We start from the raw sequence: 27,932 nt of genomic DNA on the forward strand, positions 1-27,932 counted from the left end.
ATCCCCATCTAGCTCGCCCAGGTGTTGCGGGTGCCGTGCTCCATGCTCTGAGCCCCGCAGGAGTGTGGCCCTCTGAAATGAAGATGGAGGCAGCGGGAAAAGCAGAGCAACTCCTTGATTCAGAAGCCCCACCAAAGGCCTCTGAAAAGCAAGAGGCAGCTGCCAACGAAGACAGACCTATAGAACTGGAGCCACAAGCGCAGAAGGATACCGTGCCAGCTGCGGCAGACTCTGCAGTGCTCTCCTCCATGCCTTGCCTGCTGATGGAACTGAGGCGAGACTCCTCGGAGTCTCAGCTGGCGTCCACCGAAAGCGATAAGCCAGCGGGGGGCCGAGTTTATGAGAGTGACTCTTCCAATCACTGCATGCTTTCCCCTTCTTCCAGCGGGCACTTGGCTGACTCTGATACATTGTCTTCCACAGAAGAGAATGAGCCCTGTCAAGCTGAAGCTGCTACAGAGGGAGACTCTTCTGGGGCACCCGGGGCTGCAGTTGGAAGGAAATCCAGGCGGTCCAGGTCCGAAAGCGAGACTTCAGCAATGGCTGCCAAGAAAAATCGACAGTCTAGTGATAAGCAGAATGGCCGAGTTGCCAAGGTAAAAGGTCATCGAAGCCAAAAGCACAAAGAAAGAATCCGTCTGTTGAGGCAGAAACGGGAGGCCGCTGCTCGCAAGAAGTACAACCTGCTGCAGGACAGCAGTACCAGCGATAGCGACCTGACGTGTGACTCGAGCACGAGTTCATCAGATGATGATGAAGAGGTTTCAGGGAGCAGCAAGACAATCACTGCAGAGATACCAGGTAGAGGATGTTTTTTAAACTGAACTGTAGCGCATCTGACATCGTTTCTCAGCTGTCATGCTAAATTAGATGAGTGACACTTGAGAAAAACCAGAACTGCAGCTCTGTGTAAATTTGAAGACTGCAGTATATTAACAAGACATGGCAAATTTTAAAATCTGTTCAGAGGTCTCAGTGCACTTTTGCACACCAACAAAACATAGATATGATAAATTGGTAGAAAGGACTACCTTTGAAGTTTGGAATTCTCAGAGTTTTTTTGGTGTGAGCCTATATGAACTCTTATCAGTGCTGTCGAATCCCATTACCTTGTGATAATCTAATAACTGCATTCTTAAGATAAGTGGCCATCTTTGCTATAATATATTAAGAGCACAGCTGTGCAGCTGTGTTTGACATAACGTGGCATATCTCTTGCCTGTGTTACAGTAAGGCCCTGTTCACGACTGCACTCATGCTGTGCTTTCAACTCTGTGTTTCAGTGCATGGCAAACCCACTTAGCCTTATTGTAATTTACATCCTTGCAGGTTGCAACTAGTCACCTATTACCCTTTTCTGTGTCATAAGGATCTATAATTTCTCTCTTTCTATTTTTTTTCTGGCATGTCCATGTTAAAAGATGGGGGCAGCAAATTATAGGGGCCTTCTCATGATTTTATTAGCAAAAGAAAGGTGACTTCTTCAAATTTCTTGTCTGCTGAGTCTTTGTTATTTAATTAGCCCAAATGCCATGGACAGGATTTTGTGTGACTTTCTCTTCAAGCATATTATACCATAGCAGCATCATCATATGGTTATCTTCATATGACAATCAAAAATAAAATCACATAAACTTTTTGGCTTGCCAATTTTTACTAGGTGACATGCCTTTATCCCTTTTGTGCCAGAAGATTTTTGGAGATAAGTATCAACTTTATAGGACAAGGAAATTTAAACGAAAACTGCAATAATTAGCTTTAACTTACTAAACCACTATTTGCCAGCTGAACTAAAATATTAATTTACATCAGAATTTACAAGCAGCTGTCACTGTTTTAACTGACTTCATAACAGTGAATTTATTTCTGGACATCACCATGAGAGCTGACATTTCTCCCACATATTGCTAGGAAGCAGATTTCACAAAGGAATTTAATGTTTATTATTGGAAAGTCTGGGAAAGGCATATTGCTCCCATAATTGTTGTGTAGTAAAACTTTAATAGTGATTCTAAAGGTTTTTTTTTTTTTAAAAAAAAAAAACTTTGCAGTTAAAGCCTAGCTTCTAACTTGCATAGTTAAGTGCCTTGTTACTGACTATTTTACACCTGCTGGGCAATTAGGGCCTGAGTTGAAACTTCCTTTCATTGAGCTTTGGGATAGTTCTCTCAATCCCTTCACCTTGAGAAGCAATTGGGGTTTTTTTTGCTTTGTTTTGGTTTTATTCTAGAAGTCATGAAGTGCCTTGTGACCCAGAAATGCATCAGGTGGTATTTTTTGACTTCCATTGTCTAAATACTTGTGAATTTAGGGTACTTTTCTGCATCCTTAGGCTCTTTGGTACTTGGAGCCCTAGGTGTTACTGTGGGAAGCTTGTAGTGAAAAGGTGCCATTGTAGCAGTTGGCAGAAGCTGTTGGTTTAATCATTACTGCACCAAGGCCAACTTCTATGTGGGATGCAAGAGGCGGGAGTGCGAAAACCATCCTGGGGAGCAGTGACCTGTATTTCTTACTTTATAGCTCGTATCGTCTGTGCGGGAGGCCAGGCACGACTCCTGAAGGCTTCAATATGAGTCTAACAGAAATCGCTTTATTCGTGTTACAGCCCTCTATTTATCTACTACATTTCTGTTAAGTCATCTAGCCACGCGTACGCTTACATTGCAATTGGTTGCATACTACTGTCCACGCGTCTTCTACCGTACTTGGCTGGTTGTAGATATCAGGGCACGTGTTTACATGATTGGCCTGCACACAGTCCTCTATCCTGCACTGATAAGCTTGTTTACAGGTTCTTCCTCTCCTACTTCTGTGTTCTTGCAGCTGGTGACTTTCCCACGATCTTTTCGCCTTGGTCTTAGTCCGGCTCATCGTATTCGTCTTCTATCAGGAAGCCTCCGTTACTTAGATATCCTCCCACGCATCTGTCTGATGCTAAGTTATGTTTACATTTAGAGCTGCCCATTTGGTATTAGGTGCAATGCGTACCTGCCAGATTGCAGTTTTCCTTTAAATGAGAATGAGACTCGTTTGTGGGAAGCAGTTTCTGAATGCAAGAGAAAAAATATTCTCTGTAGTGATAAGGAGGTTGAACCAAAAATGTATCCTGTGCAATTTGTGGGTTAATGAAACTTTGTGATCGCACTAGGTGCAGTGGAGCTAGGAGCCTGACTAGGATTCCTAGCTCTCCGTTGTGACTAATGGACAGATTCACATGCCATCTGTGATCTCTCCTCTTGGAACTGGCAAACTGCTTGAATTATTTTTTTTTTCTAAATAGAAAGTCGTTATAGAGCATTACACTGTGCAATCCTCATGATTTAGGAAGGAAACAACTAGCTAGAATTTAATACAGGGTATCCAAAAAACATTTTCTGAAACTCAGGCCCCAGGTATCCTCTGAGTACCATAAAAAAAAAGAGTAACATTCAGATTGAACTTAATACTTCAGTGTCAAGAAACTGCATTGCATCTGTCAGAAGGATGTAAGCATGAACAAATCTTTGCATTTACTTGTGAAAATCGGTGCCTGTTGATGCAGAAGAGTAATACAGGTAGCCTGTGTTCCCCTTAGTCTAATCATATTTGGATGCTTTAGCAGTGATGTTACAGTCTCAATGTAGCTTACTGTGTGGACTGAGTTTTCAGATGTATCATCGTCTGAGAATAGCTTTGTCAACAGAGATCCTCTAAAACCTTTAGCATCAGTATGTTGTGGCCACCATCGTATGCAAAGATAATACAAATATTCCATCTCTTAGTTTCTATCAAAGTACATAGTGTTAAGGAAGATGTGTGTAGTCTGAAAATTAAAGTGACTCATTTGAGAATGCAAATGTCACAGCACTAAGACTTCCATTTCAAGAATGTAGTTATTGCTTCAAACCATCTGTGTGACTGGTTCAGAAATATGTTTGGGCTGATGAGTGAAGCAAGGAAAATGTTCAGTGAAATGCACACCGATGCCACAAACACGAGTAGTGCTGCTGGCTTCATTTTATTTTTTGTTGTGCACACAAATTGTGAGCCTGCAGGCAGGCAGTAAGGTCAGTTCACTGCTGGTCTCGGTTCTAAAAACACAAATTAAAATACCAACAGTCTGAGTTTTCTTGGCAATGACTAAAGAGTTAGAATGATACTTCAATACACATGTTGGGAGGTCACTAGGAACTAAGCACAATGTAATATGACATAATGAATATATGCCATGCTATCAATTTTTATATGGAAATGCAGATTTGATATAGAGATTATGGACACTGCTAAGAGTCATCTCACTGACCTGAGTGATCACAAGCTCTTTAGTTCAGTAAATGCCATGATTTTTGAATTTTTGAAAATTAGGAACACTCTCTTATATTTTGAAGATCAAGCCTCTCCGTTGACATTTAGGGTTTTCCTGCTCTTAACCAATGCTAGATAGTGTCCACTTTGAGCAAAAGAGGACGACCTTTAGTGATTCTTGAAATAGATTTCCCTAAAACTGTTGTAGTTAGAAGTTCTTCCTCTAAATAGTTTTGAATTTAACCATGCAAAGTACCTCTGAATAAAATTTGTGGGAAAAGAAGTTTGGAGGGAAGGGATTTAAAAAAAAAATCAAGTACAACCTGAAAAAATGTCATTTCATCACCACTGTACTTTCTACAACTTAAAAAAAGAGATAAGAACCGAAATAAGCTTGATTCATGTTGATTCATGTTTAGGCTTTTGAAAGCCTGATTAAAAACAAGTTAGAAGTTATATGTTGAAAAACGATGTTATTGCTTATTTGTTTAAAGAAGGAAAAAATACATCTCAATCTGCAAGAATCCAGAGAGAGGGCGTATTACATAGAGTGGATGCTGTGGGCTCATTTACCTTCTGAGTTTTGTACATGGACCTTGAATGAAGCATCTTACAAGGAATGGGTTCATTAAGGTAACGTGGGATGAGTTATCCAAGAAGAGGCTGTTGAGAGTAATTTATAGTAAGATACTCATTTTAAAAATGCAGGGTAGCATAACAACAGGGAGGAGTCCATCCTTCCTAGTTAGTGTGAAGAAGCAGTGTATTTTCTTAAACCATTGCAGTGTTGTTTTTTCTAAATTGTGTGGGTTTTTTTTTTTGTTGTTGTTGTTGGTTTTGTTTTGTTTTGTATTTAGTCATCCTTTGGATATTATTTATAGACTCCAAAAAGAGATAACATGGAGGGGTTTATAGGTGTTACTCGGCAAGAGATACTGTCCAAAAATTAAGATATTCTTGTTTAACTTTTTGATTTAAACTTCTAAAACTATAGAGTTATAAGTTTACAAATAGCTGAGGGACCAATGTGATAAATGCTAATTTTAATATTCTCTAAGTTAAGACTTAATCATTTAACTACCGGTAGCTACCAGTAAAGGCTGAGGTTAACTGAAGCTTGTTACAACTGAATGCCCCCTAACATTTCCATTAGATTTGCAAAGGAAATATTTGAACTGGACTGATTTGCTGCTACTAGTGTAGATATCTGATGTGTAGATATGATGCCTTTTTAAAAAATGGTGTTGCAGGGTAATATATACTTCAATATACAGTCTCTTCAGTTTGCAAAAGAGTTTGTCACTTAGTTCTCTGATCTGGACAGGAGATCCCTGGTTAAGGGACTATAAATGGAATCCTAATGGGTGTTCAGTGCTAGGGGTGTCTTTGGGTGTTTTGTTTTGTTTTTAGCTAAAAAGCAGTAAGCAGGATTCAAGTTAGTTGCTATAAAATAGCTTATTTCTGAGATGATGACCTGAATGCTGAATTTTCAGCCTGCTAAGTAAACAGACGAGGGACAAGCCTTGAAACATGGGGTTTGTCCTAGATCTTTGTCCCTCAAATGTAGCATTGCTGGCTAGGCACCACTTGGAAATAAAAAAATAATCCTAGGCTTTGTTTAGCTGTTACTGAAGAACTTAGGTATACCTCATTTAAATAGCTCCTACAAGGAAGGTGTTGTTTAGATAATACTGTAATTTCATATGTACAGTAAAGTCGCAATAAAAAAGTACCTTATGCTTTTAATAGTAAATATTTACTTAGGTTGTGCAATGCTTTCTCACATTCTTAAGATATTTTCTATTATTCTTAAGCTAGGGGATTCATGTTTATGTATTAAATTGTCAGGTTATATAGGTGCTTTGTGTAACTTAATGTGATGCTTTTCTTGTTTTGAAATTATCCTAAGTGCTGTTCATGTTTTAGGGCAGCACACATTATTTATTATTCCTCAAAGAATGTATAGAGCTTAGTGGGTTTTTTTTTTTTTTCCTTTGGAGGATTCCCGAGTGAACTCCAAACTTATGCAGATACTACTGCCTTTTCTTGTTGATATACCTGCAATGCACTAATTAGAACAGCATTGCTTCCTTGTCTGCTAAAATTGTGCCCAATAATTGCAATCCCACTCACTCCGACACCTTCCCAATGGATGCAGGGAGACCAGTTTCCTCCTGACTAGACCCAGGCTGTTTTCTGCACTGGCTCAATGAAATAACCCTAGAAATAACTCACTGCCAGTCAGTTAATTTTGAGGTTGGGGTGCAATTCCAGCAGAGGAGAGTATTACTGTTAATGACCCTTATGTGTTACATGGATTACTCTCGTGATAGAGCTAGGTCTTTCTTTCAGAATGAACACAAGTTGTTTCCCCCTCATGTATCCTCCTAGTCTACATATCTTTTTTGTGTGTGTTTGTGTGTGTATGTGTGCTGCATATTCTCTTTGTTGGTGTTGAGTGTATTCTTCCAAAATTAAACCAAGGGCCATAAGATTTGGGCTTGGCTGCTTTAAACACTTCAATCACTATATCAGTCTTCATCTCTATTTTCCTGTGTGCAATTTGTGTATATTTATCAGTCCACCACAAAAGAGTTAAAATATCTAAGTAAAATGTACAATTATTTAGGTTTATCAATTAAATGATAGTAGCTTGGACTGCAGCTTAACAGAAGTAAGCTTCTTGTCATTGTATGATGTTTTGGGTTTGAACTTCAATTCCCTTGCAGTTTTAGGTATCTGGACTAGCTAAGTTTATAAAACAAATAAGACCCTTGTGACAGAATTGTCTGATAATTTTAAAATAAAGTTTTGAAGCCCAAATTCCTCCCCCAGCGCCCTACCCAAGGGGTGCAATTAGAAAAGTTTGTTTTCCTGAGTTAACATGCCTTAAATAAACAGTATGATGTTCTTACTTAACGCTGTCTTATCCAATGGCCTCAATGTCTTTAAAGCTGCCTTCAGTCGTGCTGGGGGATCTGGAGGAGCGCCCAGGGAAATTCCAGGATTGCTTGACAGGGGCACCGTGTGGGATAGGAACTGCATAGGCAATGTCCTGGAAGAGGCCATGAACTGCTTTGCCGAGATGCAGAGGCAGACAGAGGAGAAATTTCGCATGTGGATAGAAAAACTAACCCACCTTGACACAGATGAAGAAAGCAAGCAACAACTGGAGCCCAGGGAGCCCAAAATGCAACTAGTTGACCAAAGAATCTCCCCCTCCTCGCAGGCAGGGGCCCTCGTGCAGCTGCCTGATAGCCAGATACTTCCGCAGCAGTCGTTTAATTCTTACGTGGGCTATCAAAGTGTTGATGCTACGCTAGAATTTCCAGTGACTTTTAATAACAATTTTCCACCTATCTTTCCAGAAAACGGGAATGTTGCAGAGCATGATTTGAATCAATCACAAACTTAAAAACAAATTATCTCTTCAAACTCGATCTTACTTTGGTTTGTGCTATAAACAAGGTTTGCTTCTCTCTTCATATGTTTGTTTTGTTTTTCTCTTTTGGGTTTTATTGCCATGGTATCTTTTTTATTATTATTATTATTTATAGAGAATGTATATGTAGATTAAAAAAAAATAAAAATACACCCATGTGCATGTGCCAGCACACACATACAGATACTCTTAACAAAAAGAAAACACCCTAAGCTTTCTTCACCAAACTTGGGAAAATATAGCTTAGAGTCCTTGTTTAGATACCTCAGCATCAGTAGAGCTATGTTTGTTACAATAGGAACAGTCAGAGTATTCATCCAAATGCTCTTTTTGCATGTTAAAGCATTTATATAATGAAATAAGCTTTATATTTAAAGATGTAAAGTACCATAGAGAATATTAGATACAGACCCATAACATTTCCTTAGCGATCTGTTCGTTCCCAAGCTTTATGACTTGAACATGCCACCCATTAGTTTTTCTTCTTCCTTTTAAGGCAGAAATCGTAAATAAACTTATAACAATATAACGCAACAAATGTGCACATTTATTTTTCATCTCCTACTTGGTTCATTTTCTGCCTAGAGCTTTAATTAATGTCACTGATGGGTTACATATGGTGTTTTTAGGGGACGTGGTTGTGCATACCCAAGTACATGCATATGTATGTGCTCCCCGTGGACGAAAATCATATCCTCCAATTTTAGGTGCTTAATTTGCTGCTCCTGAGTCAAAGGAAAGAGATAAGCACCTCCTGGCAATGTCTTTCTCTCCCATTAGTTGTAAACTCCCAATATGAAGAGTTTAGAACAGGGGACTTTGGCTCAAGTTGTGCGAGATGAATCCTGTCCACGTCTGACCCCTGCACACAAACCCTTGCTGCTTCCTGATGTATATATGACCACACTACCTTTCATGTTGAAATAAAATAGTCTAAGTCCTGAGGCAAGAGACTGCTGGCAGATGGATTGAGTTTTGGCACAACAACTGAAAAATATCAGGCAGAAAATACAGTTAAATTGGTGAACCTGGTGGTGGGCAGCAGGTAGGATGTGCTGGTCTGGATGAGCCAGCAAGAGCTTCTGCACCACCTCTCAGTGCCACTGAAATCACTGTTTACTCGTACTTGGGAACATTAGTTTCATTCAGTTAGTTTCATAATAATCCGATAACTTACTGTGTGAATTTTTTTTTATATTGATAGTTATCTTGAATAGGCAGGCTAGACACTGTGATGTTTAAAGTATTATTAATTTAAACTATATATTAGAAATCCATCTTTAATTCTTCTGTTATCAATACACAGTGGGCTTTTTGGTCACCTCTCTAGTAAGGCCTTTCTTCATGTGAGGTAACTTCTCCATAGCTGCCAAAAACATATATTTATCAGCAGTTAGAATTTGTTAAAAGTTTTTAATGCAAATAAAATTTTAAAAATAATAGTGGAAAGTAAAAGTTTTTTGCATAGACATAATTTAAGTGGAGAGAACATTGTAGGCCTCTCTGGGCTCTGAAATTTTTTTCTTTAAACCACAGTTGCATTTTTTTTTCTTTTTTATTGTATATGATGCCCTCATTAAAAAAATGAGGTTAGAGAACGACTTATCCAAAGGCTTGGGATTATATTTCACATGCCTCCAATGAAACGTCTGTACTTTCAGGTTTTATTACAAAAAATAAAGTTAAGTTTGCAGTGACTTCCAATATAAGCTTTTATTTTCGAAAGGCTTTTGATTAGAAAGACCTTTTAGTTACGCTGATCTTCAAGTGTTCCCTGTAACAGCACTAGGACAAAATAATGCAGGCAGAAATCAACAGCTCAAATATTTTAAGCTTGCAGTGTCTTTTAGGGTTGTTGCAGGCGTGGTAGGGACTTTTGTCAGAGCTGCTGAGGTTAAGAGTGGAGGGCCAATCTTAACTTAAACTGGGATTTATACAAATTAAGCCATATTTATTATCAGTGATTTTTTTCTTGTTAATATATATATATGTTTTTTTCTTCCTGTACCACATGCTGTATTTTTGAATAATATTTCAAGGCCATTAGAAGTTAAATTCTAGCCACTCCCCCCTTAAAGCTGGTAGAAAATTTCTCCTCGTTTCAGTGGGGCAGCATTTGGCCCCTTCTCCAAAGCGGGATTTGGCCTGCACTTCAGGGAATCCTCGGGCTGACTTTAAGGGGGGGTCTCTGCCTGACGAACAGGTGTGGATCCATCCCACTGAGCAGGATTTTGATTCTGGGGATTGAAATAATCAAGCAATGGCCGCTGCGGTTGCCTTGGATGATATAATTTGTACTGTAGAAGCTCAATATTCAGGCTAGTTGATGAGCTTGGACGGTGCCTGGCTGGATGTGGAGCCAAAACCTGCCTCTCCCTCAGCAAAACGAAGGCACATGGACGGAAGAAAGAAAAAAAGTGGTTTATTTTTATTTTTTTTTAAATTAATGATTTGGGGAGCTGCATTCAATCTCGGACTGGTGCAGCCACAACTTAGTCTGGCCCTGGGGGAATTTGGTGGGGTCCATCCGTGGGAAGGTGCCGGCGGTGATTCTCGAAGGGACGTTTTCCGTGCATGGCACCAGGCTATTTGCCTTTGCCTAACAGCAGGAGTCACTTCCCTGGGTGTTTGTACCTCATTCAGGGAAGCAAATCTGAGGTATCTTCCATCTACTCATCAAAAAGCCTGAAAGAGTAAATGTTGAGCAGCAAGACTTGAATTTTGAGATCTCTTTTGGTTTGATATATTAAAAATCATCCAGTCTAAGAACAGATCCTAATTTCATCATGTCGTTTTGATTATTATTATTATCTTTTTTTTTTTTTTAAGAACTTTGTGAAATGAAGGAAAATGAGGAATATGTATTTCATTTTTTTTTGGTTCACTTTATGATTTTAGGGAGGACGTTGCTACACTATTATTTTTTTAAAGTATTTACAGTGTATTCTTTGCCTAACCCTGTAAATTTTGAAATGTAACTACTGTAACCTGGAATAAATAAATAAATAAATAACAATAGTAATGAAGTGTTTCATGTTACTAAACAATATGTTAAAAGCAAGGATTCCCCCATCCTCCTTTTGGGAGCTGTTTTAGAGCTTAGCCAGTTTATGCCATTCGAACTGCACGTGCTTTATGAAACTGTATCTCTGGATGTTGTCTTAATAATACCAGGTTTGTATTATTTATCTAAAACATATGCTGACATGTCAGCTTGTAGTCTTAAATGGGAAGCTGTTCTGTTTGGATCAAAGTTACTGATTTGTCTACTGTAAAATTATTTTCTGAAAGCACTTAGGATTGAGACTTAGGGCTCAGGTTTTGGCATGCAATGTGCTGTCCCTAATTACTGTAGTGAGTGGTCATCTGATCTTCAAAAATTGCGTAATTCTAAAAGTCCATTTCACGGTTTGCCTGGTCTTTAAGTAAATGGAATTATCAGGGTAAATCCCATCCCTAAGGCTGCAGTTCAGTCCATTGAACTTCAGCTTTCTTAAAATGAGGTGCCTTGGCTGCACTGGCGCTGCTTACAGGGCTAGTGAAATGACTCAAACTGGTTCTAAACTCCCTTGTAGATTCCCAGATTTCCTCTTCTCTTCCAGGATGATGCCCCCCAAAGTTCCTCTGACTGTCGATTCTATAGGGACTGTTGCTTATAGATGCCTGGCAGAGGCTACATGCCCAATTTTAAGACACTTAAATAGAGTTGATGACTGGTTAATGACTAAATTCCCCTTCAGCTCCTGCTAGCTAATGTTTTCCTTGTTGTTTATATGATAAAGTGACCTAATATTGTGGTGCAGTGATAACAGCTGTGTCAGCACAGCAGTCGCTGCACTTCGTAGAGGATGTTGTTTTTGACATATACCTGAAACTTTAAGGTTGATTTTTGCAGCAGCACCACCATCCAGTGCTTGTGCCATTACAGTGACTTAGGAGGCTATAGGAATATCTGTGTTATAATGTAATTTAAGTCCCAGAATTTTGAGACATGGCTCTATGAAAAGCCCATGAGAGGGTAGCAAATGTGCAATTGTAGCATTTGCTACCTTGCAAACTTAAAACTTCATATGTATAGATGTGTATTTTTGTGCATGTGGCTTTTCCTTCAGTTGTCTTGAGTGGAATTAGTTTTGATGAACTCTGTAAATTAAGAGATAATTGGGCTCTTGGAAACTGCCCCCATATTGACCTTTACCTCTCAATTCTCAAAACAAAATTCTAAGTCTTTCCCTTCCACCATTAATGTTAAATGTCAACAGCTATACTTCGCTGCTGGTACTTATTAACTTTCAGCCTTGTCTTTTTTTTAAGCATTTATTGCTTTAATGATGAATTAAAGCCTATCACCAGTGTACTGTAACATTTTGGCTACCTTAGGTTCTTGGAGGATTTGATTTTTCTTAAATATATCATTTAAATGACTAACCAAAGAACCTCCCTTTGGGGAGAGAGTCCTGGTTGCTTATTTATTTATTTATTTAAAGAGGGAATTGCAGCTTTTACATATTTAGGCATTTATTGCTTATTCCTCCTTTTATGCGTGCCAAGATTCAAAGGATTTTGCTTGAGTTTTATGGCTATGAGCTTGGCCTAACTGGTCATTTACTGGTGATGGGTGCAGATAGCCTTGATATGAGGACGCCTCTTGTTTCCAAACATGTTTTTGAAAGACAAGGCTGAGAAAAGCAAAAAAATACACCTGTACTATGAATATTTTGTAAGTAGTCAGCTTATTTTTTCCAGATCCTTAAGCTGGTGCCTGTTACGCTGACAAATATAATTACAGGATGTAAATTATGTTGAAAATATTTTTGTCTGTTTGATGCATACAAAATTTAAGCTAAGTTATAAGGTGTGCTGTTTGGAAGTGTGGAAGATACAAGAGTGGAGCTACAGATAACAAGTTTATGCTTGTATTTCCTACTGATGAAGACTTTCACACAAGTTATTTCTATGGGTAGGTGATGAGAATATCACTCTGCATGTATATAAATTTATTATACATTTTTGCATGATTATACATGTAGGAGTGGTACAATTTTGACTTGAGACTATTGGTGCTTTTTGTCCAAATATAATTCAACTTGCTGTAGACCTGTAATCTAAATTAATTTTTGCTTCTGCTTTTGGAGATTTTAATAAGAAGGGAGAGAAACAAAAATCTGAAGGAATCATATATAGCTCTAGAAATTTTAGATAACCTGCTGTAAAAAATGGTCAAATAGTCAATATTGTACTTGACCCTCGTATCTTCTGCACTTAACTGTTTACTTTTATAGATCACACAATATATGTTCATACTGAACTCTGATGATGAGACTGAAAAAATTCCCCTCCCTGTTTCAGTCCAGTTGTAGCTTCTGCATGTAATTGAGACTTGCTCCAATAATTAACCGAGTTTAATTTTAATTTTAAACTTGGTCTTCCATTATTTTGTAATTGTCTTTACAAAGCAGAAAATTGTCTTTCAGTTAATTATCCTGATTTTTTTTTCCCAGTCATAATTATCAGTGTTTCATGTTGTGAACAGTTTGGTCTTTAATACATTGACATTTAACTACTCATTTATTTTTGTTGGGTCTGTTTTAAGTTTGTAAAATAACATTGTTTTCTGAAATTGTTAATTTGGAGGCAGGACTGATCTGCAGTGGATTTCCTCATACCTGGTTGCAAAACTGATCTTTAGTACAACTTAAGCAACATGGTCACTCTTTAATGAAGTGTGTTGCTAACCTCAAAACAGGAATTTCTTAAAACTTTGTGTCGAATTATGTTTAAGGGACTAAGTTTAAAACACAACAAGCATTTTAATAGAAACAGCTCTTTCAGCTAACTAAATTTTAAGGTTCTAGTTCATACTGTTCTTTCATCTTCAGCAATGGACATCTAACACTTCTAAAAGAAACCAACCTTTCCTTAAATTCTTATTTTTTGAGATTTTTTTTTCTCTAATGCCTTTATAACTCTGAAGGTCTCATCTTTCTGAGGACATTATTAGTGTGCTGTATTAATGGTAAACTTCTTTATATACCATACCTCATAAAGGCAAAGCCCTTCAGACATTCAGTTTTGAAAACTGATTGATTGCATTACAGTACTTAAGCAGCTGAGCTTTGGCCAAATTATTTTTCCATTTGATGCTCATTCCTGTGGGGCAAGTGCCAGCCCAAATGAAGTTTTGGTTCTGTCATTTGGGGAATGAGAACTCCAGGCTTTTTCACCTACTCTTGAATCCATAAACAGTAATCATTCAATGAGACATTATATTTGAATTAAAATGTGCTTCCTTTTAAATTATGCTATTTATTCATTCTTTCTTTGCTTCCACATTAATTCTTGTCTCGAATTAGACTTCAATCTGAGCCTGCTTTGTTTCTAGCATGCTTTCTAATTGCAAGCTATTTTCATTCTTCACAAAGAAAATACTCCATTCTAACAAAACAGACCAAAGATTATCATTTTGTTGTTCCTCAGTCATAGTTATCAGAATCATGTAAGGCAAAATCTCTCCCTCTTTAGTTTGGTGGCCAAAAGACTTTGCAGAGTGAATGTACAGAATTAAAAGTAATCAATCACTGCTCATTATAGTTTTGTTTTGTATTATTCTTTATCCTGAAAAAGAGCAAAACCAAGAAAACATTGCAGTTACGAAAAATTCTCCTGTCCTTGACAGGAAAATGTTATGTAAGAAAACTTGTCTAATGTTAAATTTATTGTAACTGGATCAGTTATAGCAGAAATTTTATCAAATCAACGCTAAAGTCATGTCACCTGAGTTTTGTAAAATTCTCCAGTTAAGTATCTTGTCTTACCAAAATTAATGTCCTGGAGTTCAGAACATAATTTCTCATTTCACACAGAAATTCTTTATCCTTTTAGGATCGTAAGTGTAATATTGTCAGATATGGAGAAGCTTATGTGTTAATGTAAAGGATAACATCCAAATAACTGATACAATGACAAGACAAGCTTAAACGTGTTTTTCTTACGTCTGTTTTCTATGTATGCAAACATTAAAATGTCTCTGTAATATCAGACTGTGTTCATTAACTAAAGCTTAATAATTGATAGTTCCTTATGAACTTCTTATTGTAGTAGAATGAATTGAGCCTAAAACAAGTTATTTGCACTTTTAAAAGTGTCTTTCACAATGTTCAGATTTCTAATACTCATTGCTTTCTTTCTGCAGATGGCCCTCCGGTCTTAGCTCATTACGATATATCGGACACAAACTCAGACCCAGAAGTGATAAATGTGGACAATCTGTTGGCGGCTGCAGTAGTTCAAGAGCACGGTAATTCCGTAGCAAATCAAGACACAGGATCTACCTGGAGGACCAGAGGGCTGCTAGATGAGCTGAGCACTGATACAGGTTTGTTGGAATTCTCTTCCTTGGATGTTTCTGCCAGCATCTCAGCCAGTATCCTGCCTGGCTGCCTGCCTGCCTTTCAGGGCTTTTGTGATTTATGTGGCTTTAAAAGCACCTCGTATGGATTATACAATAAAACAGTTTATATATTTATAAAAGTGCCTGACACTTATCCCATCATATGGATAGAATCTAATGGAATCCATCTTTCTCAAAGAGGGAAGAGAACCCTGGGACATGAGCTAGCAGGGTTCATCGAGAGGGCCTTAAACTAGATTCGAGGGGGGAGGGGGATATCATCGGGGAAGCAGATTATGGGGTAGGTGATGGCCTGCCATGCCACTCGCAGCAGCCTAACTCCATAGCCCGTGTAGGGTGCCCTAAGGCTGAAGAGGCGAGATGGGAAAATAAGAGAACTCCTGAAGGCCCACATGGCCAAGTTCCAGCTGCCCCAGCTAGAAAGAGAGGCACATTGGGTGCCCAACTCAAATGCCTCTATGTAAACACGCGCAGCATGGGGAATAAACAAGGGGAACTGGAGATGCGTGTGCGATTGCAGGGCCATGATCTCATCGCAATTACTGAGACATGGTGGGACAGCTCTCATGACTGGAACGTGGCCATGGATGGCTTTAGGCTTTTCAGGAAGGACAGGCCAGGAAGGCGAGGTGGCGGAGTTGCTCTTTACATGAGAGAGCAACTGTAATGTATGGAGCTCAGCGTAGGGGAGGACGAAGCACGGGACAAGAGCCTGTGGGTGAGGATTAAAGGGCAGGCCAACAAGGGCGACATGGTTGTGGGAGTTTACTACAGGCCTCCTGACCAGGGAGAGGAAGTGGATGAGGCCTTCTACAGGCAGCTGCAAGAAGCCTCACGATCCCAGGCCCTGATCCTTATAGGGAACTTGAACCACCCTGATGTCTGCTGGGATGACCACACAGCTAGGAGAAGACAGTCCAGGAGGTTCCTGCAGAACATTGCAGATAACTTCTTGATGCAGGTGGTTGATGAGCCAACAAGAGGAGGGGCACTGCTAGACCTGATACTAACAAACAGAGATGGTCTAGTGGGAAATGTGAAGGTTGGGGACAGTCTTGGCTGCAGTGACCACGAGATGATGGAATTCACGATCCTGCGAGGAGGAAGCTGGACAAAAAGTAGGATTGCAACCCTGGACTTTAAGAGAGCTAACTTTGACCTCTTCAGGGAGCTCCTTGGAGGAATCCCCTGGGCAAGGGTCCTAGAAGGAAAGGGGGTCCAGGAGAGTTGGCTACTATTGAAGCACCATTTCCTCCAAGCTCAGGATCGGTGCATTCCTATAAGAAAGAAGTCGAGCAAGGCAGGCAGGAGACCTGCGTGGATGGGCAAGGAGCTGCTGGGTAAACTTAATGAGAAAAAGAGCACGTACGTAATGTGGAAGCAGGGCCGAGCCACATAGGAAGGATATAGGAACATTGTCAGAGAATGCAGGGATGCAATGAGGAAGGCCAAGGCCTGTTTGAATTAGAGTTAGCGAGAGATGTCAGGGACAACAGGAAGGGCTTCTATAAATACATCAGCAGCAAGAGGAAGACTAGGGAAAATGTTAGTCCGCTGCTGAATGGGGAGGGTGCCTTGGTGACGGAGGATGCAGAGAAGGCAGAGTTACTAAATGCCTTCTTTGCTTCAGTCTTTACTGCTAAGGCCAATCCCCATGAACTACAGAGCCCGGAGACAAGAGAGGGAACCAGGAGAGAGGAGGACTTTCTGCTGGTCGAGGAGGTTTGGGTTAGGGATTATTTAGGCAAACTGGACACCCATAAATCTATGGGCCCAGATGGGATGCACCCAAGAGTGCTGAGGGAACTGGCGGGGGTCATTGCTCAGCCGCTCTCCATCATCTTTGAGAGGTCATGGAGAGCGGGGGAGGTGCCGGAGGACTGGAAGAAACCAACAGTCACTCCAGTCTTCAAAAAGGGCAAGGGGGAGGAGCCGGGAAACTACAGGCCGGTCAGCCTCACCTCCATCCCTGGAAAGGTGATGGAGCAGCTCATCCTAGAGACCATCTCTAGGTATGTCAAGGAAAAGAAGGTGATCAGGAGTAGTCAGCATGGATTCACCAAGGGGAAGTCATGTCTGACGAACCTGATAGCCTTCTACGATGAGGTGACCGGCTGGATGGACGATGGGAGAGATGTGGATGTTGTCTACCTCGACTTCAGCAAGACTTTCGACACAGTCTCCCATAACATCCTCATAGGAAAGCTCTGGAAGTGTGGACTGGACGAGTGGACTGTGAAGTGGATTGAGGACTGGCTGGATGGAGGCCTGTGGCCAGTGGTGTCCCACAAGGGTCAGTACCGGGCCCGGTGCTCTTCAACTTGTTCATCAATGACTTGGATGAGGGCACAGAGTGCACCCTCAGCAAGTTTGCAGATTATACCAAACTGGGTGGAGTGGCCGACACTCCCGAGGGCTGTGCTGCCATTCAGAGAGACCTAGACAGGATGGAGAGTTGGGCAGAGAGGAACCTCCTGAGGTTCAACAAGGACAAGTGCAGGGTCCTACACCTGGGGAGGAATAACCCCAGGCACCAGGACAGATTAGGAGTTGACCTGCTGGAAAGCAGCTCCGCGGAGAGGGATTTGGGAGTCCTGGTTGACAACAAGTTAACCATGAGGCAGCAATGTGCCCTCTTGGCCAAGAAGGCCAATGGGATCCTGGCCTGCATCAGGAGGAACGTTGCCAGCAGGTCGAGGGAGGGGATCCTGCCCCTCTGCTCAGCTCTGGTGAGGCCGCACCTGGAGTATTGGGAGCAGTTCTGGGCTCCCCAGTACAAGAGGGACATTGAGCTTCTAGAGAGGGTGCAGCGTAGAGCCACGAAGATGATTAAGGGACTGGAGCATTTGTCGTATGAGGAAAGATTAAGCAATCTGGGCCTGTTTAGCCTGGAGAAGAGAAGGCTGAGAGGAGATCTGATCAACATGTTCAAGTACCTGAGGGGTGAATGTAGAGAGGATGGGGCCAGGCTCTTCTCCGTGGTGGCCAGTGACAGGACAAGGGGTAACGGGTGTAAGCTGAAACACGGGAAGTTCCACCTCCATATGAGGAAGAACTTCTTTCCTGTGAGGGTGACAGAGCCCTGGAACAGGCTGCCCAGAGAGGTTGTGGAGTCTCCTTCACTGGAGATCTTCCAAATCCACCTGGATGCCACCCTGTGCCCCGTGCTCTAGGTGTCCCTGCTGGAGCAGGGGTTTGGACTAGATGATCTCTAGAGGTCCCTTCCAACCTCAACCATTCTGGGATTCTGTAATTCTGTGATATAGCTGATAAGAATTGACAAAAACTCCTGCAATGTATTTGCTCCATCCCTCCTCCTCCCTCCCCCCCCTTTTTTTTTTCTTCCTACTCTTTCCCCCTGTGGTATCTGGAATTTAAATTGGCGAGGGAGGGGGGGGGGTTGCTATTTATTTTATAGGAGGATGAGCAAAGTGTTACTAAAGGGTTGGTTACGATCACCCCTGCCCTCAGTTAGTAAACTAACCAACATACCAGTAAAAAATACAGTCATAATCTCATTTTACATATTTCAGTTGTCTTTTTATTTGTCTTTTTTGTCCCTCTTGTTTGTCCTTTTTATTTCTTTAAAATAGAAACATTGTCTGATGCCATCTGCATTTTTAACATGCTGTAGAAGACTGGATGTACCAGCACCAGATATGAAGGGTGAGAAGGTGCTGGTCAGAGGGCTTAGCACCCAGAGACAGCAAAGAAGTTAGTTTTAAGAAAGCAAGAGCTGGAGCATTGTGGAAGGATTTGAAGTGCATATACCTCAAAAAAAATCAGTTTCACCTAATACTTGAATCTCGTCGCTAATGAAAGGGTTAAACAACATGAAATGCTACTTGCTACAAATGTTTTGGATGCAGAGAGTTAGGGGGGAATATTTCCTATCCACTTGTATCAGCGAATATAAATATTATTTGGGATTTCAAATTAACTAGCCTCGATAAAGCCTTTGAAAATGCTTTGAAAATGAGAAGATATGGAAATAATGTTGTTTATGCTGTGGTGTAAATGTCTTCCTTTTTGTTTTTTTTAACTTTTAAGAAGTTAGAAGTTTAAGATTTTTGTTAGGCCCTGGGCTAATTGCTAGAGGCTTTCTGTGCTCAAAAAATATACATTAGTAAATGGGGGAGTAGTAAATCATAAAAGATGTGTTCTACTATTGCACAGTGGAAAGTCCATTATATGCATGCAAGTTATTACTATTTTCACTATGGTCTTTGGCTGGATACAGTCTTCTAGTTTTTCTCAAATTGGCCTGTGTTTTCCAAGCTCCCTGGTATTTTTAGCTGGTTAGGAGCCGTTCGACTCCTGACAAGCGCACTGCTTTATTAAATGATTTATTAAGTTATTAGAACAGCTGAAATTGGCTTTATTATATAGCATTGATGTTTTGGTACTTTAGTAGAAAGAAAGTAAAGAAATAAAAAATGTAAGTTTCTTACCAAGCTTCCTTCTGCTTTGCTCTTACGATTACAACAATGTGTTGGATATTTGTTTTTCCTCCTCCGCCTGTAGCCGAGTAGTTAGCCTTTTGGAAGGAAGGACTTGCCAGGAAAAAGAAACCTGGAAAACTTCATGAAACTTCTTTATCCCTGAATTTGTGAGAGCTTTTCCCAACAAATTATTTCCTGGTGTTGGGGCTGTCTCATCCTCTAAAAGGATGAATCTCTTTTTTTTTTTTCCTGTTCTCTGGAGCTACATACGTTCAGTACACTGAACACTGACTCTGACACTGAAATATATGTCAGTGCTGACCTTTCCTTACCACAACTAGGACTGCTCATTTGGAAAGCACAGTTTTCAAATCTTGCATCTTGTTCCCAGCTTAATCGTAAACCAGCATCTAGTTCAGCAGACTTTCAGTGATATATTCACATGGGAAAAAAAAAATAACATAGGCATTATCTATGTGAAAAATCTTACTAGGGCACACTGTCAAATCTTTGCGGATGGACAAATGTTTGGGGCTTCTTTGCAAGTCCTGATGATAAGGGGTAAACAAAACATCTGCTTTGGGTGTCATCTAGTCCAAAGTAAGTAGTCCAAAGAAAATAACAGCATAGGCAGGTTACTAGGCATGAAGTTAGTGTGGGCACAGGCTGCCCTATGCAGATATCAATGTGTGCTGTAATCTGGACTTGCACTGAGCTGCCAGTTGTAATATTAACTTTGCTAATCGTGGTTTCTCCACTGCTGACTTCCTTCTTGCTGTCTGAACTGTTTTGCTGCCAGTGCTTTAGCAGCAGAAAAATTCATGAGCAAACCGCTGGGGTGGCAATCACATAACCTGCCCAGTCTGCATCACCAGCACCTCAACGAAAGCCTCTGAGCTCTTCCATTTCATACTTCATGAGGGTGCCCAACTGCTGCTATTTAGGAAATATGTGTAGTCCATTTGGGGACTTTATGACAGTCACTGACATTTACTGAGGGATGTTCAGCTAAGCTGTAATTTTAGGAAAAGTCCATCTTGGCTCCATCATTTAAGCTCACCTAACAAATCTTTTTTGTCTGGCGAGGAAAGCCCTTCCTCTCGTGCATTACAGCACATGACTTCCCTTCTCTTTCTGGCCCTTCTGAGATGCTGTGGCAAGCGCCTTCATTTTCCAAAGCATACTGTGTAGCTTCTAACCTTTTTTTGGTGCTTCCATCTTTTCTGAATAATTTAAGGAGTCATTAGAATGTTTTCCTCGCACTTTTTCCAATTAATTTCTTTTTTTTTTTCTAAATTAATTTCTTTGGTCTCTTGTCCTCTACCCCCGGTATAATCAATTCTGCATATTTTCACAATTTTGAACAATATTGCATCTACCTCCTCTCATCTTTGAGGAGGTGCACAGTCAAACTAGGTGTGTATAATATGTCCACTTAATTTTTTTGTGCTCTAAAAATGATTCTTCTCCTTTGTAATGCAGCCGTGCTTGTAGTTTCATCTCCTTCCAGGATTCTCAGCTTTTCCACTACTACTAAAGAGAGACAACAAAGTGTTGAAATAGTTTATTTTTTGTAAAACAAGTAATATTTTTATGTGTTTTGTGGGTTTTGTGCAAGTATTATATAATATTTCACAATGTGTCATCACTAATTGCAATTAAGTAGTTTATTAGCAGTAAAACCTGCAACATGCCCTTAGAGATTTTAGAAAGTTGTTGTTCCTTGATGAACCGATTAACTTTGATAGCCATTGACTAACTGTAAAAAAAAAAGAGCAACTCTGCTGCATATAGAGCTTATGAAAAATAGATTTTTTTTCAGGAAGAATCCCTAAATGGAATATTTTTGTGCATGGCATGTATAATTTAAAGCAGCCCATTGTCATGCCTCTATTCCTTAAATTCTCTAGGGATACTTGTAAAAATATTAGAGCAATACGACGTGAATATGATGCCATTGTCTCTTATTTAGCATTGTATTTCACCTTAAGGAAACATTAATCAATTCAGTCCTAAAGGCAAGTATGCTCTTAACCAAAATCCTCCTGAGCATTTTGGGAATAAAAAAAAACAGATTTAGCAACTTCATAAGTTGCTAAATAAGTTGCTATAAGTCTGTATATCCTGCTTATCTCCATTAGAAAGAGAATCTTTTTGAGTAAGATAAATCTAGTTTTCATATCTGTTCTCCATGCTAAGACTAGTTTCCAGTTAGGCTGCTGCTTTTTGTGCTCATTCCCTAGAATTTCAATTCACTCTCTAGATCTCCATGTATCCTTGCTGATCACCTGTGCTGGACAGGGCTGAGATTGCACTCGGGGTCCTGATGTGGCAGAGTGTTTCATACTGTTTGTGTTTGACATCACTCAAAGATGTTTTTTATTCAAAACCTCTCTTTTTGTGAGAGAGACTGTTCAGCTCATTAATATATCCTAATGGGAGTGTTACCCTGTGCCCCACTCCTCTGGTGCCTGGGAGATACCTGCCAAATGAGTAATGAACTGAAGGCCAAGGGCAAATTCCTGGTGAGGAAATTCAGGGTAGAAAAGGTAGAAAAGTCTTAGGTTGCAGGAGATATGGTTGGCTTTGGACTGTCAGATATGTGGACAAATGAGACAGAAACTGATGCCTTTGTTGTTTTTTCATTGATTTACTTCCTCTGGTTTAGAAAAATAATGATGCTGAGACAACAAGACTTTCTTTTCCCTTAGTTTATGTGATGTTTCCATCCATCCTGTAGACTTTCTTTGTCACAATAACATTGGCTTTGATTTATTGACAGTAGTTTGTCACCTTGCTCTGTGTCAAAGCTGTTTAGCAACAGTTTGAGTCTTAGCACTGTTGTAAAATGACAACTGGAAGACTAATGACAGCTGAAACAGAAGTTCTTGACACAGTGGTTGGGCTATCAAGACCTAGTCCATCGCTAGAGCAACTGAGGTTGGATAAATGCAGTGATTATCACGTCAGGATGTAATGCAAACTGAAGGTTGAATATGAAGATCTAATAAGATTTTCTAATCTTAAGAAGGTTTTTTGTTGTTGTTGTTAGTTTGAGAAATGCTTTTCACAGCTGATTTTGGAGTCATTAAGCTGTTTATATTGGTCTGTATTTGCATTTTCCCAACCTATAGGTCATTTGGATCCAGGATTCCTTGCAAGTGACAAAGCCTCTTCTGGTAATGCCCAGATCAATGAAGAAATTAATATCGCCTCTTCTGATAGCGAAGTAGAGATCGTTGGAGTTCAGGAACATGCTAGGTATGAATTTGTTTTTCTTCCTTTTTCAGTTTAAATATTTTTAAAATTTTATTAGAATATACATATTGACAAAATTAACAAAGAAAAAAATTGCTGGCTTTCAATTCTATTTTTATCCCTCCTGGGGATAAAATTTTTGCACACCTCTGGTGTGCAAAAGGTAGCAAACATTGCACTTTTCCTATTCTGCTGGTCATGGTAATGTCAAAAAGTGTTTTTCTTTATAATTTTTGTCATCTGGATATGTATTTAGATTCAGCTTGTGAATGAATATCAAACAGTAAAGGGCTAAACATATAAAATATTGAAACAAGATACCAAATTTATATATATATAAACACATAAATGAAAACATTTACACTGGTTTTTGTTTCCTTTCAAAATATTCACTTACTTTAAGCATTTAAATACTTTCCAATTCAATTAATTAATCAGTTACCCTAGGAATACAAATTCTATGAATTTTGTAGTGGCTAACATGATAGGGTAGCACCTTTAGTCCGGGAGTACATCCTTATTAATTTTATCTCAAGATACAAGATAGTTCAAACCCCCCAAACTAGATCAGGGAATAGGAAGAAGAGGTAGGTGAGGAAGAGGAGGTAGATAAGGAAGCTAGAGGTTCTCAAATTCTGATAGCTGACCAGATCTTCAGCTCTGGTTCTAGCTAGGCTTGCTTTGATTTTTCTTTTCATTGTTAGTCTATGGTCTTTCCTCAGTTTGAGGGGTGATGAAACAGCTGAAGAAGACTGGCATTTTCATCTAGTGTGGAGAGTTAAACTCATAAAGCTGTGGTTGTGAACACACAGACACAGTATCTGAAACTAGTCTGCTGCCTGATGGATGTCTGGAGGAAATAAAGGAGCACGAGGAGCAAGGAACAGAGCTTTCTCTCACTGTTCCTTCACCATGTCTATCTTGAGAAAGGGAAAAAGGTGTGTAGGACCTGAGTCCAGGCCTTCTGAATGTGGGAAAAAAAAAAAGTTTTTTAAGTGCTGAATGGAGACTTGGTATTAACTTCTAGAAAACTGAAAGTCATTCCATGACTAACCCTTTTGGAAGATATTAGCTCCCCAGGGACGAGCCCTCCTGGCTGTTTATCCAGCAATCCCCGTGCTTAAGCAATCTTTGTCCTCATGATAAGTCCTGTTGACTTGTCCTTCGTTACCAGTTTGTGTGTGTCCATCCCTAAATACACACATCCCTTTTGCTTGAGGTCTCCCTTACAAAACACTTTCCATGCCGATTGCCTCAATAATATTTGATGTGTGCAACAATGGGAATGTTAAATAAATGTACAGTTGCTATTTTCAATTAGTTTTGGTTGATATGTGTGGGAATCATCGAAGGAGCAGGGGCTTAAGGTTTAGGACCAGAAGCCATTTTATTGAGCATCAGACCAAACTTATATATTCTCCGAGTATGTGAGCATACACTGTCCACGCGCTGTCCACACGCTCCCTCCCCCTGCCTCCAGCCAATTCCTTGACTCTATTGCTATCTGGGTCCAATCCTGCTAACGGACAACAGGTAACCAACCAGAGATCGGTGCGTCCAGCCTGTGTTTTAGGTTTCTCTATCTGCTAATCTGTTATTCCTAACTTTCACAGTTTCTCACTCCTAACTTTCACCGTTCCCACAGCTTCCCACAGTTTCTCATGGTTTCTCAGTTTCCCACAGATATGGACCTATTTGTGTGGAAATAAAAACTCGTGCTGTTCTGCAGAGAAGATAAACATATAAGACATGATTTATGCAGCACCCTTTCCTTGTGCTCACCGCTCTGCTCTCTATCAAAGATCAGTTCTTGCTGGGAACGATGAATACTTGCACATTTTGGTTGCTTGAATCCTATTTAGAATTTTATTTCTCTTGCAGGTCTAGGTTTGCAGTTATGAAGTATTGATGGGCTTCTGACAGGGTTGTCGTTTGGACAAGGTTTAGGTTTTTGATCATTATTTTTGCATGCTTAGTTAGTATGATGTTTCGATTCAGTTCTTTTGCTCACACTATTTTATTTTATTTTTTTTTTTACCATGCTCCATATTTCATATTGTTGTTGGATTGGTGTGAGTCGTGAAGCTCTTGAGTTTGTCTATGATTTGTAGATTTTCAGATTGCTAGTGAGGTGGTGGTGTTTCTCATCATTAGAATATTACTTGGCATTTACTTAGGACACCAAATCATATTTTGCACTTTAATTTTTGTCCTGTAGACTTTTTATCATGCATATGTATAAAATAGTGGTCCTTTTGCTCCCCTTTTTTATTGTTTTTCTTTTGTTTTATTGCCTTTACTTGATATCTTTCCCTTAGTTACAGGTTAGAAAACACGTTCCTTAAGCTAATGTTTGATTGAACGTTTTGCTCTCGGCTGCTTGTGTGACTTGTTTGTGGATATACACTTTTATTTTTGCAAAGTATCATTTCAAAGAGGAAATTTATAGACTACTTTTTGTCATCTTCAGGATGAAAAGTTAATAGTAGCTTTGCATAAGCATTGAGATGACTGTTTCATATCAGAATAATGGACCATATATAACATGTTGTATATAGTTTGGTTACAATCTTTTCTTGTCAGTTATGCTTACAGGTATTTCATCTTAAAATAAAGTTTATTTTTTAAAAAAACCACATTTGTTAGTCTCTTTGTATGCAATTTTTGTAGGTATGTGTTTTAAGTATGTATTTTAAGACTGAGAGAGTAATAGAAAAGTCATTCTGAAGATCACATCCAAAATGAAATAGCATATCTGAGAAGGAAATGTGATATTCATATCCCGACACATTAGAGCTTGGAGAATGAGATTTTTCATTCTGTTTCATGAAACCATCTCCAACCTGAGAAAAGATGAATATAAATTCTGGAGCGCTGGGTGTAAATTTTTACTGGCACTTATTTAAGATTTCCATCTGTGCACTGGGAGTCTTAAAGACTCCACTAAATTCATCAGTTCATCATATAGCAAAATTAATCTTTCTTTTCTTTTTTTTTCCTAATTACTATTATTTTGTGCTCACTTTTTACATATCCATTTTCAGTGTAACAAGTAAAAACGCTGTGCAAATAAGTAATGTGCACCTCAGTTCAGCAAGGCACTTCAGTGTGTGCTTATCTCTAAATGCCTAATTTAGTCTCATTGACTATAATTACTGAAAGTTTAAATGTTCTGCTGAAGTGGGGTTGTACTGATATACAGGGAGCATTTCCCAATATGTTTGTAATTTTTGAGTTAAGATGACCAAGGAAAAATCAAGTGTATTAGCTGTAGCAATGTAGGTACAGGATAGCTCTTGTAATTACTGTACTGAAAGTATCATTATGTCCTTATTTAAGCATGGCTTTGATTCCATACAAAAAGAGATCTTTTCTGTTTATCTCATCAAGATTTTGTCACTTTATTTTTTTTTCTTTTTTTTTAAAGTGCAGTGGGTAAAATTGCTAGCAGGAAAACTTCTGAGCAGTGCATGGCACTGCACATGATGGGCTGACTTCTTCAAGACCCTTGGGAGCCACATGCACATTTCATAAGCAACATAACACTCACTGGCAAAAATTAATTTCTTAAAGAAAAAATGACCAAACAGCATAAACTTAAGTTTAGCCTCAGCTTTCTTACTGGTGAACTTGCAGATCCCTAGTTAATTTAAAGTGTCATCATCTCTACACATGGAAAAGCCCCGGGCAAACTTTGGAGAGGGACATTTTAACAAGATGCAAGAGTGGTTTAATGAAAAAAAAAGTTGTTTTAGAAAGAAGTGAAGCCTGAAGTGACTAGTGGCTTTAACCCTTTTTGCTTTTTGCCTTGCTGCAGGTGTGTGCACCCCAGGGGAGGCGTGATCCAGAGTGTGTCTTCCTGGAAACACGACTCAGGCTCGCAGTACATTAGCGCTCTGCAAACGCAATCATGGACAGCGGTGGCTCCCCAGCAGAATTGGTCTTCACCCTCAGAAGTAGTAGACCTCACTCTGGATGAGGATACCAGGCGCAAATATTTACTGTAATGCAGTGTCACTGTGTTTTGGCCCCCATCCCCTCTCCCCTTTGTGGCACAGAAGTTCATTGCTGTAGCTTCAGCTTCCGAAGCCCTAATCCCCGTGTTATGAAAGTCCAACTCATGAGGATTTTCATTTCCATAAGAATGTAGTATAATTTTAATATCGTTGGAAACATTTCTTTTTTTTTTTTTAAACCTTCTCAAAGGAGGATTCTTCCCATAACTAAGACCCAATAGCTCCAAATTTAAAACACATCTGCAGTTACAAATTCTGTGTGTGTGTTAATCTGAAGAAGCAATCGTGTATAAAGTTCTGCTCTCCCACCCTTTCCCACCTCCATCTACAAAACATCTTTAATTTAGCAGTATATCAGGTTTGTTTGTAGCAGTTAGTGTTTTGCTGTGTGCACATCAATGATTTTGAGAAATGCTGTGTCCTCACTGATTTCAGTGGAGCTGGGCATATCCAACACTTCCGAAAACGGGGCCGAGAGTTCTTATACCCAAAGCTGATTTGGTTACGTTACCAGCCAGAGGGACTGTCTGTAATACAAAAGGCTCATAACATATGCACTGAACAGCTTTTAATTAAAGGATTTTTTTCCAATGTAATTTATAGTTTACACTCTTTTCAGTGCTGAGTCTTCTGTCTACTTGACTGCTGTTGTTTCACTGATCATTTCCCACTGCTTGTTACGGTTTTATAATAATAGTGACTTACTAGCAGCCGATAATTGCAAAAGCACAAGAAAAAGACATGTAATGCAAAGGCCCAGCTACCTTCTTCCATCTTAAATATAGCTGAATTTTACGTATATCTGAATCTTGCCTGGCTTCCAGGAAGGAGAGTAATGAACCACATCATTGTTCACAGTCCTCATTTCTACCGTTTGTTTATTTGCTTCACTGCCCATCTCAAAAAAAAAAACTTGTAAAGTCTCAAAAAACTTGTAAAGCCCCTAGTCTGGCAAAGCACTTCAGCAGATGTGTAGCGTTAAGCGCTGGTAATTCACTGAACTAGTGGGGCCATTCAAATGCTTAAAACTCTGCCCTAAAGGATGTTGCAGAATCACGGCTGAAGTCTGTCATTTTTTT

The 27,932-nt window shown here is 39.5% G+C and overlaps 1 protein-coding gene across 3 annotated transcripts; it reads left to right on the forward strand.

The window, feature by feature from the left end:
- Window positions 1–27,932, forward strand: LOC104580760 (protein ARK2N-like). 3 transcript variants are annotated; one of them, XM_088532687.1, is made up of 5 exons: window positions 45–801; window positions 14,919–15,101; window positions 22,714–22,840; window positions 24,719–24,778; window positions 26,655–26,874. In XM_088532687.1, exons 1-4 carry the CDS (start codon window positions 78–80, stop codon window positions 24,744–24,746), a joined length of 1,062 nt encoding a protein of 353 aa, XP_088388813.1. In that variant the 5' UTR covers window positions 45–77; the 3' UTR covers window positions 24,747–24,778; window positions 26,655–26,874. The 3 variants fall into 3 exon arrangements, with proteins under 3 accessions (XP_088388814.1, XP_088388813.1, XP_088388812.1); XM_088532688.1 differs by lacking the exon at window positions 24,719–24,778 and having other exon boundaries at window positions 1–801; window positions 26,655–27,932; XM_088532686.1 differs by lacking the exons at window positions 14,919–15,101; window positions 22,714–22,840; window positions 24,719–24,778; window positions 26,655–26,874 and adding an exon at window positions 7,239–8,031.

Source organism: Tinamus guttatus, unplaced genomic scaffold (genome assembly GCF_059628265.1).
Source record: "Tinamus guttatus ecotype Peru unplaced genomic scaffold, ASM5962826v1 Tinamus_guttatus_pri_ptg000465l, whole genome shotgun sequence".
In the NCBI taxonomy this organism is placed as follows: Eukaryota; Metazoa; Chordata; class Aves; order Tinamiformes; family Tinamidae; genus Tinamus; species Tinamus guttatus.